The sequence below is a fragment of the Fopius arisanus genome, unplaced genomic scaffold (assembly GCF_000806365.1).
Source record: "Fopius arisanus strain USDA-PBARC FA_bdor unplaced genomic scaffold, ASM80636v1 scaffold00023, whole genome shotgun sequence".
NCBI lineage: Eukaryota > Metazoa > Arthropoda > Insecta > Hymenoptera > Braconidae > Fopius > Fopius arisanus.
The window spans coordinates 470,374-490,345 of record NW_011887762.1 but is presented as its reverse complement, the minus strand read 5'-3'; the positions used below and the strand labels follow the sequence as shown (position 1 = coordinate 490,345).

The 19,972-nt window shown below is 37.4% G+C and overlaps 1 protein-coding gene across 1 annotated transcript; it reads right to left on the bottom strand.

Annotated features, from left to right (window-relative positions):
* Positions 1-955: 955 nt before the first annotated feature.
* Positions 956-14,581, bottom strand: LOC105264543 (uncharacterized). The gene is made up of 8 exons (XM_011301479.1): positions 14,116-14,581; positions 11,770-11,802; positions 11,569-11,634; positions 5,384-5,631; positions 4,853-5,129; positions 4,369-4,735; positions 4,025-4,177; positions 956-3,244 (listed from the first exon to the last, which is right to left on the bottom strand). The coding sequence occupies exons 1-8, from the start codon at positions 14,191-14,193 to the stop codon at positions 1,860-1,862; spliced, it is 2,607 nt and encodes an 868-aa protein (XP_011299781.1). The 5' UTR covers positions 14,194-14,581; the 3' UTR covers positions 956-1,859.
* Positions 14,582-19,972: the final 5,391 nt, after the last annotated feature.

Here is a 19,972-nt window from a genome sequence, read left to right as displayed (position 1 = left end):
AAGTTGGGTGGGTTTTAACACATTTTGGATGTGTGGGCTAAAATATAATTAAAGAACGTTGTACAAATCTGATAAATAATTGTTGTCTATGCATGTAGTTTAGGAGTATTATGTGGATTTGATGAAAATAAAAATAGTTAAAGAGGTAAAAAACCGCAATAGAGCAATGAATAATTGACTGTTGCTATCGTAAAAAAATAGATAAGAAAAATAAATAAAGCAGAAAATAAAGACAGGGAATATCCGATTGAAAGCCGCCATGAAGCAGCAGAAGGGGTTTGCAAAGAGAGTTTGGGCAAACACGGTGCAATTAACGTGGAATCATTAAATATGTATAGAGCAGTGCACGCACGTGGATATTCTCGGTGCCTGTGTGTGCAAAGCACCATCGTAAATGCATTCTATCGAAATAGGGGCGGAGAGAGAAGAGATCGAACTGACACGCAACTGGCGGCCACTCATCTCTCACTGTTGGCGCAGACCTCGCTTGATTAGCTCTGTCATATTTACATATCATTAGTCGATTGTGTACTCTATCCGGAATTCCCCTTTTAACTCTCTGCATTCCCCACACCGTGAAACTCTTCTGTTTTTTTATTTTGTCTTTTGGATTTTTAGCATCAATTAAAGCTACCAATAGGGTCGATTCAAACAACTGAACATATGGCTGGTACAACCAGGGACAAGGGGTTTATTATTATTTGAAGACCACCTTACCGACTACAGTTGCAGAAACCACTGTCGATACTGCACCCTTCGCCAGTAAAATAACCGAACGCAATTATTCGTTCCAACTCATTTATTTTTCTCATAAAAATATGAATTTTGAATTTCTCTACATTCATAACAAAGTCCTTAATTAATCCGAGGATTTTAAATTTGTTTTTACAACCAATTCATACCTAGTATTTTTGAATAAAGAAAAGAAAGTGAAAGACTTTTATTATTTCGAAAATTGATGACTGATGAATGGGTATTCAATCATTTATTTTTCCATGCAACTCTGATGGTTTGAATAATTAATCCATCAAAGTCGGAATTTGACTATTAAAAATAACCATCCAATCTTATGTTCAATTGAAATATTTACAATATACGATTCGGCTTAATTTATTAATACTCAGCCGAAATTAAATGCTCATCATTAATGTCAAGAAAATGTGGATTTTTTCCCCATTAATAAACTTCTTATAATAAATTAATACATGTAATTTGGCTAAAAAAATATTCAAGGACCATAGTTGAACGACTATTAAGGCAGTAATGGTAATATGGCTTGGGCTTTTTTCTCTTCATACAGTCTCACCTCAACTTCAACTTTCCTCCTATAAAACGCAAGGAAATCCCTCATATTCTTCAATTCCACGATATGTGCGTGATTTTATTTTGAATTTTCTTAAAAAAAATTGTTTTAATTCGTATACTTAATGGATTCAGCGATTCCAAATCAACTTGGAATATTCAAATCAATTCAATAACCATCATTACCTCATCAATTGTTCCAATGATTACCAAAACTCTGAGAATCCAAAATTTTTCTCCACTTTATGCATTATTTCAAATAAGTGCTTGTAAATGTTTTCTTATTAAAATAACTAAAGAACTGTAAGCTCCGAACATTTTTTTAATTTTTAAAAATGAAAGGAAACCTGTATCCATTTGAGAAAAATCTTAATTGTTTTTCCAGGAGATGAAAAAATTCAGTGACTTAATAAAAGAAACTAGCAACATTTTGAACAATACAGGAGCATGACAACTCCATAATTTCACGAAAGTGTATCTTTTCAATGCCAGCACTCACCTTCTTCGACTATCCCTAAAATCATCAAATCTTCGTGGTGGAAAAACTTAAAAATTTCTTAATTGGCAGTCTGCACCAACCCTCCCTCAATCTGTTTGAGGGCAGTTTCGAAGTCCTCAAGAACCTGCATGTCAATAGAGGATACAATGGAGACCCTGTCCACATCGTCATCCTCTCTAAAGGCAGTCTTTTCATCCTCTGATGCGCTCATGGTGCTCTCATCGAATATTTCGATATCATTTTGCACAGTATTTCCTTTCTTCTGTTCCTTCTCCTCCGAGAAGTCCTCGTGTTGTGATGGGAGGCCCTCCCTCTGGAGTGAATCAAGACTCCTTCTCTCCCTCGTGAGAATGCCCAGTTTGGGTCTCTCCTCTCCCATTCCCTCAACACTGGAACACGAGCTGGGCCTGGGCCTGGGTCTAGCTGAACCCTGAATTCTCAGTCCTAGATTTGCTGCAAGTGGCGCTGGTAGATGCGCTTCTTCCAATTTCAAGTGTTCGGTGAGCTTGGCGGTGGACTGTCGAGATCGGTGATGCGCTGCTCGATCCTCGGAGAGTCTTCTTGCGAGTCTTTCAGCGACAGTGTTTTGTCTACGTACGCTGTGCCCCGATGATTCATCAGGACAATTGGTGATGATATTGGATTGGTGATGGCCTGAGAGCACTGGGTCGTGTAGATCGCTTGATTTTGAAGTGTCAGTTGAGGCTTCTGATGATTCTGATGATTTTGAGTGTCTGGACGATGGGATGAAGGTGATAACTGCGATTGGTGGGTCTGGATCTGAGTTAAAAAGGGTATGTGGTTTTGATGTTGACCCTCCTCCATTTGGGGAATTGGTGGGGGCGAAAGGGTAATTGGCATCTGATTTGTCACGTGGAATTGGAGAATTTGACTTGTCAAAGATGTTTGGAGTGTCTGAATCGTTGGAGAGTGGATTAATTGGATTGAGTCCTGGTACGGGCTTCTTGGCTCCTCTGGAGAGTTTGTCGAAGAGGAGGGGCGATGATAGGGCGAGATTTGAGTGGTCTGATTCGATATCTCCAAGATTTTTGGGAATGCTCTTTGGTAGGATGTGGTGGGTCTCGGTGGGCGACAGCTTTTTGACGATGAGGTATTGCTGTTCGGTGGTGTGAGTGGAGTGGGCACTCGTTGGATTGGATTTGATGTAGGTGATGCCCTGATGTTGATTGGTGAAGGTGTTGATGCCGAGTGGAGTGTAGGTGACGTGGGAGGCGAGGGCGAGAGAAGGTATGGGGTTTGTGGGGGTGATGGTACTTGGAGCAATGGGGATAAGGAGGGTGGAGGCTGGTAGCTGGCTGATGTTGCTGGTGGTGACTTGTCGCTGGGTAGTTGCATCACTTTTATGAAGTCCACGAGGCGCTTTATTGATTTCTGGGTCTTTTCCTGCTTTCCCAGCAACTCCTGGCGCATACGATGCTGCAGCTGGGTAGGTTATAAATTGATTAATTTGATTTTTATTGCAGGTGGTATTGAATTTTGACAAATTGGTTTTTAAGGAAAATGCTAGGAGAGTTCATTTACGGATGGCTTTCATGTAATTCCGTTTTATGTATTCGATTCTAATTCATTGATTTACTGAGGAAGCATGGAAATCAATATTTTATTTAATGATTTTTCAATCAATTTCTCTTCAGCATTTTCCCTAGAAAAATAAACGTATTTTTAGACTTGGATTATCATGCCTTGTGTGCAGTGGAAAACAAATAAAAAAATTATCATTTCCCGGAACACGAAACGATAAATAAATCGTTGAAGAATGGATCAGTTAGACAATGAGGAAATTATAAACTGAACTATTTAAGAGCTTGCAGGTTCGTGGGTGAAAAATAAATCTGTCCACGATAATTACGTTTAAAATAAAACAATATGGGCATTCCAACATAAATAAATCTTTTCTAAATTTTAAATGTGATCAGTCTTGATCTTTCTCTCTAAACAGGCCACAGGACGAACCTGAAGTGATTGGCCGAGCAGCTGCGATCGTTTTTCCAACTCGTAAACCTGCAATCTCAGATCCGAGTTTCTTTCACGCTGCTCATATCTTTCTCTTTCTTTTTCCTCTGCAATGATATTTTCCCGTTCAAAATCACTAGATTTGTTTCAATATAAACTGAATGTCAAATAAACCCATCAACGATTTGTTTTTTATTACAGATATTTCATTCGGAGAGGAAAAAGTTTAGTCATTTGTCAAATATTTACCGAGTTCTTCATCTTTCTTAATCACTGGAGTACTCCGGTCATCCTCTTTTTTTTTCTCTGCACATTTTGGGCATTGCCGTGGTGGTGGCGGTGAAATCGTGTGACAAGAAATGTGATAATTAGCTGAACATGTGTCACAGATTGTTAAAGTCCCTGGAAAAAAGTTTGAGCATTTAGAAGTGAACTGATTGAAAAGAGAACAATAATATAATATTTAAGCTACAACAAGTAAACTTAAAAGAATTAATTTGCTTTGCAAGATCAATTCAGAATTGTTTTACCAAAGTCAATAGAATTTCTTAATGATTGGCAAAAATGCCTTTATTTCGATATATTGAGTTTACCTGGATTTCTGCAATTGATGCAAACAGCAGTATCATTCTCAATTCTCTCAATAGTCAAGCTGGCCGGCAATCCTGGAATATGTACAGACTTAGTCTCGGCTAGTTTGGCCTCCCTTTGGCTCGTGCCGTTATCGAGTTTCGATCGATTTTGGAATGCTCGTGTTTCTTGCATGGTTCTCAGGATATTGGGCCTAACCGCTGATTTTTGCGGAGGAATGAGACTCTTGGAGGTAGTTTTGGTGGGTGGGGATGCTGATTTTGGTGGTATTTTGGCTGGTGGAGGCGAGGGGCCATTCAGTCTGGCTGTTGTCTGTCTCGTCTGAGGGGCTGATCCCGCTGATTGCAGGTACGCATGCCGCTTTCGTTTCTACACATTCATAGTTAATTCCCATTTTCAATAATTTTAAGACGGAAATTAGTTTAATCTTAATGAATGTGAAACTATATCTGAATATTCAATAGTAAACAGTTAATTATCATTTACCGACGGCATATCCCACGTTGAATAGACAAACTGAGGATTGGCAGTACTCCTTCGTTTTCTCTCGGATTTCTTGTTCTGTAATTCATCGAGTCGGCTGGCCGTGATGAGCCCGAGATTACCCAGAAAGTTTACCTGCTTTACGTGTGATTGATATTCATCCATGACAGGTACTTCAATCTTGGAAGTTTCAGACTGTTTCTCCGTCGAATTCTCATCGTTTGAGACTTCGATAACGTCCTCGTCTGCTGATAGTGTCTCAACAGAGCTTGAACGATCTCTAGAAAATCAAAAAAAATCGTATCAGACAATGGGAGAACTTTTTTCAATTTACAGGAAATAAGAAGAAAATCCTTCAAGTCACTGATGTGCTAGTTCTTATCTTTTCAAATATTTTCAATATAATTGAGAAGTATTTTGTTCACTAAAGAGCCTCACTCTGAATGATCTCGACACACTATCTGCATCAGACTTGTCCTTCCCTCCAATGCCAAAAACTTGAATTAAATTCCCTTCTGAAAGTTAGTTACTCACTTGGCACATAAATTCCGTCGACTGGAAACACTCCCATTTCTTCCAAAATCCTCATAATGATCCCTCGACGATCTTCTAACATCAATACCATTGGGCTGCACCTTGACCTCATCCCTCTTATCGCTGTACGTTGTTATATGATTGTTGTTGTTTAAGCCAAGTAAAGCAGCTAATGAAACTTTACCACCATTCGCATTCTCCGCCTTGTAGACCTCAACTTCCTTGCGCAGGCGTTCAACAATTTGCTTCTGCGCATTTTCATTCAAATGTGTGACAAAGAGAGACGAAAACTAACTTTACTCGTTGCTTATAATGGACATTCAATGGAAGTTTCTGGGGGAGTTAGAAAAGGGAGAAAATAAAAGTGAGAATCATCACTTTTATTCAACCTCTCTCCATGTTTTCAGGGCAATGGACACATATATCTTTTAAACTTCTTTATTATTATTTATTTGGCAAGTTGATGTAAACGGATTTGAATTAGGAAAATTGGAGGATTGCTTGATGCTGGGTGGATCGATTTTTATGCTTCAGACAATGTGAGAAAGCCCCGGGGAATCTACAGGTACCGGATCAACCAACATACCTATCATTCTGGGTATAAAACCCACCTACGCCCAGTTTCCAACCTTTTCTACGATCGATTCCTCACTTCAATAACTACCGCTGAAAGAAATTGTCGTCTGGCATGACAACATGTTCAAGGTGTTTTTTCCCTGCCACACGTTATGCACTATTTTCTTCTTCCATTACTCGTCATTCATTTTTCGTTTTCGTTCGTTGGAAATTTATGTAGAAGGCGTGAGGAAGTTGCTCTTCTTAGGTGAAGGAGTCTCTTGTTAATGAGTGAAATCGAATATATTCGCGTGAAGACATGAAAAATCTAGGGAAGACCCTAGGCGTCATGAATAAGTGGGTACATAACGATTTTTAAGCTGCGCTTGTGCCACTACGATGTTATCTCCATCTCTCTTCAATCTATTAGTTTTCAAGATTATTGAGAAATTTTTCCGCAAACCGGTTGGAATTTATAATGCGCGAAAATAAAGAAAATTTATAAGCGTGTTTGATTTCGGGGTGGAGGGGGGGATTATTGCATGGACTCGGAATTGCATGGATTCGGAATTGCTTATAACTTTGATTTTTAGAAATCTATCAATGTGTTGGAATTCCACGAAAATGAGGAAATTTCGTTTAATCATTAATAATTTTATTTTATTGAGCTGTGTGTGCTGTGTGCGGGAAAACCGAAAAAAATATTCCTTGAGATTTTGAAAAATTTTTAAAATAGTATTTTATTTTTGTCTATAACTGAACTCTGAGAAATTAATTTTTTCATAGCAATAAAATTCATAATAATTCCATTAAGTACTGTTGGATAGAAACTTTTTATCACATTTGCCAATTTAATGAATGAAACAAGTGCAACTGATAGTCTCATGATTTTCCAATTATATTCAATTTTTAATTTCAAATTGCTATTGGATTTTTGGTAAATGACATCAGAATTATTAAAGGCCTGCAGGTCTTTCATTGTTTTTTTTAATTCTCAAAAATTAGTAGAAAATAAAGGTGGTATTTCGGAATAACTCGTAAATCGTTGCGGAAATGCAAAATTCGGAATTAATATGGCGGAAAAAAGGGCCCCACGATGGCGTCTTTTTCGATGAAACTACAAACGCCGAGTTTGCGAACTTTGTTCCCTGCGATTATATCGGAATATAACGAGAGTTGGTGGGGTGGATGGGGTTTTAGTTGAATAGCGAAACAAGGAGGTGAAGGAGACGATGCCAAACGACGTGAAACGACGTTTAATATCATCCTGGTACAATTTTCCAAATCATGAAGAACATAAACATTCAGAGAGAATTTAATCACTGTCATTTTGCTGGTATAAAACGAATGACATTACTTGAATGGCAAATGAATAAATATGGGACTTTACAATTCAAATTTACCACTGGACTTAAATGGATTGAATAATTAAACTGATAGAATCATCATGCTTCCAATTGCAATGAAAATATTGAATCAATAATTTGACACAAATCTACCAGACTATTTATTATGCCCGATTTTTTTAGAAAACACTGGCGGAATAAAATCACTAAGAAAAGCATTCCTGTAAATCAACGGAAAATACAAAATATAAGACGTGCTAGATAATGACGCTTGATGGAGATTTAATTCTCGAATTAATCAAGCTCCGATTACAAAAAAAAATAGCAATTTATGTAAAATATACGGATTAAAGTAAATGTTACGAGAGCAACTCATAAAATTTTTAATGTAATTGAACATCAGTTGGTCATAGATCTACGAATCATTTCTTATTTATTCAAAAATACCGCGATTAATTAATTATTAATATTTATTCAACTCTCTGCATTTGTGGGTAATTAGGCTCATGAAATTTGGGAAATGCTACTCACTCTACGAATAGTACCGATCACCGAGTATAATTCATTGTTGTTGAATAATCAAATAAATAATTCAGCACATTGTGCGCTTATATTTTCTAACATTCATTAATATAAAAATTCGTATATAGCATATGTTGCTTCAACGTCAACTATGTCATTTATTTATGATTCTTACGAAAATTAATGACTCTATTAGATCATAATTGGGGGGAATTCTACTAAATATTTAATAAAAATTTAGAGGATCCTAAAAAAATGTTTTACGGTTTGTGGAGCGGAGTTGAAGACGCTATTCCAATAATTTATAAACAGGCTCTCATATGTTAGGGAAATTAACGAAAATCAGCAAATTCCTTAGGTAATCGGTATACTACCCATCTTTCCCGTTCACCCCACTTTTCAACTCTTAATTGTATGCAGAAATGATCAAGACAAGAAATTGCCCTTCCCATTACATAAGTTGTCGCGCTATTTTCTCTAAAGTTTTTTCTCTGTGTACTGAGCCAGCGAACACTTATTTTGATCAGAGAGCGGCGGGAATTTCGAACAGCCGATATCGATTGCGATTTTCGGAGCGCGACGCGCAGTATCTGTGAGAGTTTCTCGGGATGCAATAGACGAGGAAGAGACGCGTCTCGCTGGTCTACTGCTGGTGTGTGGTTTGAACCAGAGAGAGGCCCGCAGATCAATAAGGACCTTCTTGACGCTCACGTCCCGTCGACTGATTGGTCAACCTTACACAAATCTTTACGTAGTTAATATTCTAATTGCGTCAACCCCTCGATCATCCCGCCGAATTTCTCAAAGAGATCGAAAAGTTCCTTACAGTTTTGATATGAAAACAAAATAGAGTCCATTCCCCAATGATTTCCCTGGTTTCCCTGATCTCTGATTACTGATTCCATTAATTGCCAACGCGTATTTATTCATGGCTTCCAATTATTTCAATCAATGGAATCGAAGGACACTTTTTGAGTGGTTTGGCATATAATAAGAATAAATGGTTGGTTCTCATTGGTTTGCAATGATTACTAAAGGGGGAAAATCAGAATTTAGCAGTTGGAAATCGCGTTATTTCTTTGTTTGCTCGGTGATTTAAATAAATTGCACAGGAAAATGAAACTTCCAAATTTATAAAACCCTCGATGGGAGAGAAACATTTTTTTAGAGAAAAGTATTGGCAAGTTATTTACGAAGTGATGGAACAACTATTTCTGATCAGGTATACAAGCTGTCGCGGAGTTTTGTAATATTACCGATAAATTTTGTTGATTTACCTAAGAAATAGACACTGACTTTGAATATTCCAGCACGAACCTATCATGCCAGAAGAAAAAGAAGGTTTCATTTATCGAAACTACCGATAATCAAGGCTTTTCAAGAAATCGTCACATTGACTTCTGAAAGTATATAAAAAGATCGTCTTCCGTAACTATTTGCGGAAACCATGAATTAAGTTGTGGGTACTTTTTAACGAGAGATTGCGAGATAAAACTAGATATTGTTTTAAAAAATGTTTCCTCATAAAAATGCGTTGGCTGGAGGATCTCATTGTTGCCGTCAGTTTAATGCAATGCAGTTGTTCTACAAGAAGCAAATTATAAATGGAAAATTTCCTTTTTGACTCCTAATCGGATAATGAACGATTCCTCAACAGGAGACTCTTGCAGGATGCTCATAAATCCCATAATGATTTCAACATTTTCCAACCAAACAAACTCAACATCACTTCTATTTGATTTACCTATGTAATTCAATTACACTGAGAGCATGGGATTCAGCCCAAATAAACCTAACTTGTTGCTGAGAGAAGCAAACTAATATTGAATTACATATTTTCAATTCAATATCATCCCTTCCATGCTCCTCAATACTGCTGGAATAGTTATTGCTGATTAATTGGAATAAATTTCCCCTTTGCACGAGAGCTGACTGACGAAACTATGAAAACGTTTACATTTCGAAACTTTCGACGCGCTCAAAAACTTAAACGTCGCAATCCAGCAGCGAACGTCAGAGATCACCTAGATGTTTCGATCGACGAGGAAACGGCCATAAACTCACGAAGCGATTCCCTGTAATCCCCAACTCAATATCATTCAATCAAGCATGAGAAAATTTCCTACTAATCCTCTTTCTTTTAAGATAATACTAATGCAATTTTGTTTCCTTAATTTATGGACTTCTTTATGTAAAGGGACCCTTTGTGCACGTCGCGTTATGCATGCTGAAATGATATCTATGAAATTCTGTATGTTACAAGGACAAATTAAATCCTATCCGTCTATCAAACTTGTTAGCCTGAAATGTTTCTAAAGTTTCTTTTCAAATTCTGTTGCGGAAGCCACTTCAATGGTTACAAAAAATAATGATAATAGAGAGTAAAAATTGTTAAAGGGTGATAGATCCAGATTATGATTGCAAGAAATCTGGTAAGTCTGCGGAAAAATAATAAAAAATGTGTAGTTTACAGCCGCCATGATGGCGGAAAGAAGACATTCGACAGTGAATAACAAAAAAAAAATGAAGAATCAAAATGGACTCTTAAATGTTGTCAATGGTAAACTGCATATTTTTAATGATTCGTCTGTAAACTTGCCAGATCTAGTAGAATTAATATTCCGATCTGCAATCTTTCAACAATTTTTCCTCTTCTTTACCATTATTTTTTTATAATCATTGGGGTGGTTTCCGCAACACAATTTCAACAGAATATTGGAAATATTGTAGACTAACAAGATAGAATTCGAACCAATGATTAAGTTTGATATCATTTATTTAAATGGGGGTGCGGAAATAAAAAGGGAGACGTGGGGGAAAATAGAACTCGTAACATAGACTCATTTCACTTGAACGAACTTTCCAACCTTTATACTCGCGAATTCCGTAAATTCATTTCTTCTACATTGCTCCGGATTCTTCATTATTCATTTTCATAATTTATTGTTGTTCTGACAATGACAAAAACACGTCAATGTTTTTGTTTTCGTCACTCTCTAAATGAAATGAGAACAATATATTTAATTGAATTTAACAAATTATTTACAGCTTCAGTACGCATTGCCCTATTTTTTCCTAGAATTTTGTATAAAAGATGCCGGTACGCGTGGTTTAGTACAACATCAAAGCAGTCTCCCATAATTCATGTTAAATAGATTGAAAATCCAGAAGAGTAATTCACCCAGGCTTCCAGGCAACCAGGCTGGTTGGATTCACCGAGGCCACGGTCTTAACTCGATTACAATCGATAACCTATATCAGAAGGGGAGTTTGTCACTGTACGCAGTCAGCTGTCCATCTATACATCAGCGATTAATGTCCAGTGTCTCATCAAATCCCTTCACACTGATATTCCCAAAACCTCATAACAAACTCCAAAATTATAATATCGCATTTTCGCGTAACACCGGGCGATCGATGTGCTGCATTGCTGACGCCAAGCCAAGTCGAAAGATGCGACAAATCGTGCCAACGATGCGCAACTGGTGAGACTTGCTAATCAAAGGTGGAAAAGGTGAAAAATGGAAAATATCGCTTGATAATCCCTCGATCAATCCCTCTGTTCTATTAAATTTCAACGATCCACAGTAAATTCATCGTCTGGCATAACATTGCAGATGAAAAGAAGGCGCGTGGCCTTGCTGACTGCAGTGGGGGCAGAAAAAAAGTGGGGAAAACTTGGGGAAGATGTGAGTGAGAGGAGCTGAACAATGTGAAGGACTGGAAAATAAGAAAGTCCAAGCGTTTTGTGTACAAACTCACCTGGCACCGCCCGAGGGAGACTATGTGCAGTTGAATCTCCTGAATTCTGCCCAGTATGTCGGAATTCTAAAAATAATAATGATTATCATGGCATTACATCGATTCTTGTCCCTGGCAACACTGGTATTAGGACAATTCCATGTAATTATTTAATTGCTAATTTTACGATAAGAGGTTTTTCGTCTAGACGACTGTACTCACGTTCGGATCGTCCTTGAGTCTTCCAACGTATATCTGTGGAATAATCAATAATAAATAATTAGTTTGAGATATTCGTTAATGTGTCTTCATGCGCACCGCAACATGTGACGCAATTATCGCATTTGTTTACGTGAATTTGGAGAAATGTTTAAGAGAATTTGTTCATGTTTTGCATAATTTGGAGTGTAGCTTGTCGAATTTCACAGCTTGGATTTCAGTAAATTTCAATAGAATTTAACTTTTTTTTCTTAATTATTGATTTAAAATGAACGAATCCAAAGATGATGGATTTTTTATGAAACTAATCATTTGATTTATAACACTTGACCATTTATATTTATAATGATTCCTTCGTTGTGTAATTAAAAGTTAACATGAAGAGATTAAGAAATAATGGTTTATGTCGACGCGAAAATGTCACCAGTATTTCTATTTGCTCTGATTTGAGTAATTTCAATGAAATCAGCAGAGGGTCAATTAAAACTTTTCACAAAACTCTGAATAAACTTGAAAAACTCGACTAATCCGCCATTGTCATGGTGGCTGGCCTCCATGTAATTCCTAAACTTTGTCCGAGAAAGTTCAAGATACATGTATTGACACTCACTGCGTCAAGACTTAATTCATTCTCCTAATTCCTCTATTACAAACCCTTGAGTCACTCCACTCTCACAATTCTCTTCACTACACCCCATGAATAAAAAAACCCATAAACAAAACCGAGAGAGAAAAAACTGCTTTCCAACTGTCTCCGGTTCTTTGACCGAACAAACTCTAAAACTTTATCTCATGGAACTTGTTGAGAAAATTTATAAAGTTCAGGTAAGTTTTAGGTGTAATAATACATCATGGATAAACAAGATGATAAAAAGCAATTAGGAGTATTGAAATGAATCACCAGTTTTCAATCAATATAATGAACATCTGTTGAATACGCTAATGATCATCGGAATAATTTTACTGATGAATGTTTGAAACTATCACTCAAATGATTTTTCATTTAATGAACCTCCACCACGCTGACACTTTGAAACATTCATAAGGTTAAACAATACGATAAAGTACAATAATGAGTTGAATAAAATATGTGTGAAATTTCCAACCATTCAATCGAAACAAATACGACTGGAAAGTAAAATCTCCGAGACATCTGATTTAACACATGGATGGATAATAATAAATGGCAAAGAAAAATAATGGCAGTTGTTTCATCAGACAGAACGTGGATATGAGCATGATGAGCATATAATGAAAAGGAAAAACTCGGATTTGGCTAGGTTTATTGGAGGTTAATATTTCATTTTTAAAGGCACCACTCAAATAATTGAGAAAGCGATAAATAGCAGGGGATGAGTGAATAAAAGAGAGGAGAACCATCACGTAGGTTAGGTTGGTTGTATGGACTATGGAGTGAAGGACGCTAGAGACGACGTGGTGTTGGATACGATGATGGCCGTGTACAAATGGATGCGCAGAGACTCATGTGCGATACAATTAATTTTCGCATAGAATGGGACCCGTAGAGGGGAGAAATCATTTCTGGAGATTGAAGATGATGAGTTGTTGGTAGGTGCTACGAAGTAGGGGTGGGGGGGGGGGGGGGGGGAGAGGGAGGGGGATGGATTGGCCGAGGTCATTGCATTGGCACCTACCAGTCCAATCTTGAAAAACCAATGTCAATTTACGTGTTATTGTTTTGTAGAATTGGATTTTTCTTCATCCCGTTTTGCGTCTTTTTGTTTTTATTTTTTGGTCTTTTGTGGGAGAATGCGGTGGAAATGAGTGGACCAGGTGGTTTTGCGTGGGAACAACTTGGAGCTTGTGCCCGCGAAATTTGTGGGGTCAAGGGAGAAAAGTTTTTGATTGGAAATTAATTGGAGATTTTCCACCTAGTCGAGTCTCACTGGGAAACTTTGATTTCCTTACTTACGATTACATATCCGGTGTGTCGAGATAATGCAAACGCTTTGTTTTATCTGTACTGAGAGAATCGATGGAAGTGATCCATCAGAGAGAACGAGTTCACGACGTGTTGCAGGATTTTATGAAATTATAATTGAGTTGTAGGGAGATAATTGTCAATTGAATTTCCCACTGATCCACTTGACGCAAATCCGAAAAACACAGGGAGAGTGATTGTTTGTATCATGCTGAAGATAAAGTAACATTACAATGGTACGTGAATACGAAAAACGACGTCATCGAGTAATTTTGAAGGAAAATGCGTCAGCTTCATGAGTAATAGTAACTGAAATGCAGTGAAACAAAAACTCACGAACTCAAGGATAACAAGCATGAAAAAATCCTATCATTCCCAAAAAAAATTGGATTGAATTACAAACTCACCTGGTGATCTCGAATGGCATTTTTCAGTTTGTTCTGCACCAAAATAATTTCCTCTTGTAGTCCCTTAGATATCTCCATAATGCACGTGATTGGAGAAATATTTTTTCCAATTAAACTTTTGGTCCTGAAGAAGGCCGAAAAAACGCGTGTGCCTAGCGCGCACTTACACAGTTATAGTAAAACCCTCAACACAATGTCACACGGGAGCGACGAGAGTTTTATGCTTAATAAAAAAAAAAAAACACTGAGCCGCCTCAATGAATTTCAATGTATCTAAACATGTGTGAAATAATTGAATATCGTTGGGGCAAACATTTGTTTAAAAATTGTTATTTACCACTCTCTTACGGAATAGTTATTCACACTGACTATTATTAGTGTTAATTGTACCGCGCAAGAAAAATACGTGAAAAATCCTCTCCGTTTATCATCCGGCGCACAAGCCACGGCGCGCACCACAGAACAGCTCACGACGATGGGCCACGGGCACTTGCCCGACACCAACACAACTTTACAATTCAGTAACACAAACACAACTATGCGTTATACAACCGGCTGAAAAGTCCATCGTATGTACTAGCCTCTCAAAACTAACACAAACCAGTTGAGACACATACACCACGACAAAGTTACCCGAAAACCCTCGCACGTACAAGCAACTGGCGCCACTCGCGGATGTTTCATAGAACAAGTGCGCGCGCCGCTACTTTCTATAAGCCTAAGTTGTTGTTTTCCTCTTTTCCTATGTATAAGGATATATCCTATATGAACCATCAAGAAATTGCCTTTTTTCCTTTTCCTATTTTTTACGCCGGAGTTCATCGACAGCGCATTCTTCCGGTGGTATGTTTACTTTTGTTTCCAACAATTTCAGGTTCGTTAAGGCACTATTTCCCCTTTTTTTTCGCCAATAGAAAGTTTTAGAGGGGGAGTTGAGTCGCTTTATTGGATGGTTCAATTGACCAGGGGAATAGCGAATGGAAAAACAACTTCGAAGGACATGATAAGGGTGGTTTTACCCGGGTAAAACTCAATGATTTCTTCTTCTGCTGTCTTTATCTGGTTGAGTTTATCTCATTTCCGGAATATCGGTTTTATAAATCGCCTTTTTAGATTGGTTTTAAGGAAGAGCCTAAAAAGGGGAGGATTTCGATTGTGACAGGCTATTGTCGTGTTGATTACTGGTGCCATCTCCAGGCGAAACCATAAATGTGAAATTGCCTTGATCCAGTAGATGGCGATATTGCTCTTCTATCGCATGTATGATTTAAATAGTGAAGGGGTTGTAGATGCGCCTGCCCACCCTCTTTCCAACTAGAAGGTCAGGAAGACTTGATAGTTTGAACATTCACATAGATAACTCAGTAAACTTTTTCTGTAATATTGATAGATTAGTTGATATCACTATCAAGGCGATAATTTAGCACAACTCACTGAAATTACTATGAACATAATCATGAGACACAATTAAACCGCGAAACTGCATGATTTGCCACTATTTATCTTTGAAAATTTGTCAAGATTTGTTCAAATCATTTTCTGTCATGAACTTCAATTAATTAAATTAAAAATTAAGGCCCGGGTGGATTATCTATCGAATGCCGACTTTTGTTTAAATTTCATATTTTTAACCTAAAATTCATTAAAATTTGGGATCAATTTTGTTTTGCGGGAAACACTTGAATGGACATGAAAAAAATAATGAAAAAAAAAAGAAAAATTATTGAAGGGCGCTAAAGATCGATATTATTTAAAAGTGATTTACCAAGTTTGCTAAAAAATAATAAAAAATACGTAACTTACTATTGCATCTAGCTGTCAGTCAATGTTCTGGAGAGCAATGGTAAGCTGTGTAATTTTTATTATTCTTTAGTAAACTTGGTAGATCGCTTTTAAACAATATCGCTCTTTAGCGCCCTTCAACAATTTTTCCTCTTTTTTTTCATCATTTTTTTATAACGATTCGAGTAGCTCCCGCAACACAAATTTGATCCCAAATTTTAATGTATTTTAGGTTAAAAATATTAAATTTAAACAAAAAATGACATTCGATAGATAGTCCACTCGGGCTATAAATTAATTAAAAATATATAGCTGTAATCGGTGCAAAAATTGCGGTATTCATTTGTTATATTTATGGAATAAGAATGTGGGGTGAACATTGTTTCCCATGTAAACGAAAAAAGGAATTGGCACAAACCGAATAAATAAATAAATAACATAGAAATGAATATCATATAAAGTAATAGTCAATTTTGTAATGACATTTTTTTGCGCCTGTTTGTTTTATATCATGTACTACAAAAAGGAATTACGCACAGATGGCATTCATTGCTTTCATGTCCGACCAACTTATCATCACATACGAGTTGTGAACAATGTTTTTCTTGGCAATGTGCGGGAAAGACACTTTTTACTGTGACTGAAATAGTATATTTCTCTCCTAGAGAGGAAAAGTAGACAAGTCCTCCCCACGTGCAAAATTACCTATAAAATTAAATTGGTAAGCACGTGGGCAATGCTTGTCTGTGTTTCCTCCCGAGGGTTGAATACGATTTTTCTGCCTACATGTTCGGTTCGGTTAGAATGCTCACTTTCGGCGCATGTGGGCAGAAAAGTTACTTTTCGGCACATCATGATGAAAAAAGAATTTTATATCATTGCGGCCGGTAAAACGCGTTCCTAACCTCACTTCACTCGGATAAAAACTCGTTTTCGGCCACAATGACATAAAATAGCATCATAGCCACGACGAAAAAAGTGATTCTGACTCATGCGCGTTATAATCCTCGTCTCCGACTCGGACTATAAAGTCGCATTCGTCAGATTCCCTTTTTCTGTCCTAGGCGTGAAATATACTATTCTAAAGATTGTGATTATAATCTCACAACTTCCCACTCTTCAAAAAGTACTTCACTTGTATTGCAAACTAAATCGGGAAATTAATACGTGTTTCATAACGAATGACTCTAATTTTTTAAGTTTTTAGACAATCGTAAGCTCAGCTGAAAATGCTCTTATCTATTTATCTTCCTGTGTGCTCTTATTTCTATCATATCTTTTTTTTTAATTTGCCGTGTATGCCCTTTTCGGATTTTTACATTGTTACTGTGTCATGGGCGAACTTCCTCTTTAACCATGTTGCATTGTACCCCAGGAGCTGTACCTCAAGTACAGACTAGACTGATGACCATAGGAAACTATGAAAAACCCTGGCCGACATGGCGTCCATCAACAAAACTTCATAGGAGAATTATTGTTTCTAACACTTTCCGATGATTCTTCGTGTCTAGACTCCCGTTCGACTGTTTCCGAAAAATTAAAAGTGCTGGTGCCCCAACCCGACTTGAACCTAGGAGGTTTTAGATTCCGCCATCCGACTGAATGATTTTACCACTTCGGCCATAGTTTTTTTTAGACTTTCTTTACTTTAATCAGTTCGTTTTATATAGTGTTTAAGCATACAATCAACTCCTACAAAAAACAGCCTTATCAGTGTTTGATATTATGAGAAAGGTGTCTAATAGGCCAGGGCCAGGTGCATAAACGCTTGGGATTGAAGATATTCAATTTTGGTGGGCAGGCTGGGCCCAACATGATCTACGTGTCTGTTTCTGTTTAGGATTTCGTTATTTAGTTTTTTAGTTGATCGAAGTTGTTCTCTAGTTAGTCTGATAATAAAGTTTGCGATCCTTGGGATGTTGGTCTCGTCATATAAGGTTTGGCTGCTGGCCATCTTGGCGGTGGATGTCTCAGGCATGTCTACACCATCCTTACTAGCAGGAGATAGCAACTGATGAAGTAATGAACTGATGAACTGAAGCGCCGCCAAGAGTGAGTGACATCTGTTTGTTGCTTTCCTGAGCTGGATACTGTCACAGTTTGGGCAGAGGGCTAGGTGTTCAGTGTGAATTCCAAGATATTTGACTGTTTTCTTGGTTGGTATTGTAACCCACCTCTCTAGAGGCTGGTTTAAATGCTGTTATGTTTAACAAGTTTATTTCGGTTTTTCTGCATCTGATTGTCTCTTAGATTGGTCGTCGGATTATGACCTCCATGCTTGATCCGAACTTGATCAGGATAATTGCTGAGACAGCACAACTTTAAGTCAGGTTGGCCTGATCAGAATCTGATCCGAATTTGATAGGAAAAATTACAGGCGAACAACTCAATCTCAGGTCAGATTGACCTGATCAGAATCTGATTTGAATCATTACAGGTTGACGGATCTCCATTTAACTTTAGGCCCACCTAATCGGAACTTGATCAGAATGATTATAGATGAACGAAGCTCAGGTTAAGACCATATTAGAACCTGATCAGAGTAGACCGGATCAGACTAAGTAAATCGAAGAGCGATCAGTTTCTTATCAAGTTCTGCCTAATCAGTTGAAACTGGCCACCACCATATTAACTGCTGATCAAACCTCAAGCTCGTCTGACATAATTTTCACTCGGAGAGTTTAGAATTCGCCTCTCAAATATTTTCAGCAAATGAGAGAAAATTGAGAGTTCGTTTAGAGTTTTGTCTCGGTCGGATTCTATTGTTCTTTCTCAACTCTACACATTCGGAAAGAGTTTAGGGTTGAGTTTTTCAAATTTAATTTGAAATGTTTATAAATTTTTTAAGGGGAGGGACGAATGTTGCTCCCCCCCTAGAACGTTAATAGACATTTTTAATTAAATTTGCAAAAATAAACTCTAAACTCTTTCCATGAGTTTAGAATTGAGAAAGAACGATAGAATCCGACTTTGGCCCAAGTCTAAACGAACTCTCAATTTTCTCTCAACCTACAGAAACTTCAAAGTTTTACTGAACTCAACTTGGTTTGTTAGGGTATCCTAAGGTTGTCCGGTAAATTGTTAAGGGCAGCTTCGTATGATTTAATTCCGCTCGACATATGTTAGGGTTTGCGTGCAGCCATGGGTTCCGTTGCTTGCGCGAGAGTCCAACTTCGGGTACCATCGCTGGTTTGCTCGTAACCTTATCTATGTTCAGCACAAGAATTTTTATATAATTAATCCTACCGTAAATTCATTAAAGTGAGAGCACAGGCACTCCTGTTTACGTGGAATTTAGTGCACGTGAAAACAATTTTCCTAATACTGGGGAGTTGGGTGTTTACGCTTGCTGTCCAATTACAAGTTGATCATATATATCGTTCTTTTTGACAGAATCTAATAAATGCTTCATTTTTTAGTATAATCCAAAGATTTTACTTTAATTTGACTATAATGGGATTCTAAATAATACCAAAGTCGGTTTGGATTCCGTAAGAATGAATTCTTAAAATAATCGATTAGTCCCAAAGTATTTTATCCCCATCAATTTGTTATTGACGATATAGAATTCAAAAGGCATTACTGAGCGTAGTTTTTCTGCGTTAAGGGGCTATCATTTCCATGACTTCGAGGATGTTATTGTGCGTTATACAACGCGCACTTGGAGGTGATAGATGGAAATTTCTACGCCGATATAAAGTGTTCTTTTCCTGGGCCCAAGGGGATACTTGCTCCTTGATCAAAGGACAACATGATTTCGGAACGAACTCCATTTTGGTGACTCCGCGAAAAAAACGTTGACGTTAATAACTTCAAGTGCTTTTCAGTTCGACTTTGTTACTGGAATTGACCTCAAAGAATTCCATAGATTCGAAATTAATGGTTTCAGATGATATCAAGTCAATGAATTCACAATAAATAAAATTCAAGAATCGAGAGGGCACAGGTCAAACTAAGCTGGTTTAACTTTTCGAAATCTGCTGATTTTCAAAGCAGATCATGAAAAGAAAGATAATTCAAATATTTCACAAATTAAGTAAAGCGCGAATGATTATTATTTTTTAATGTGGAGTTC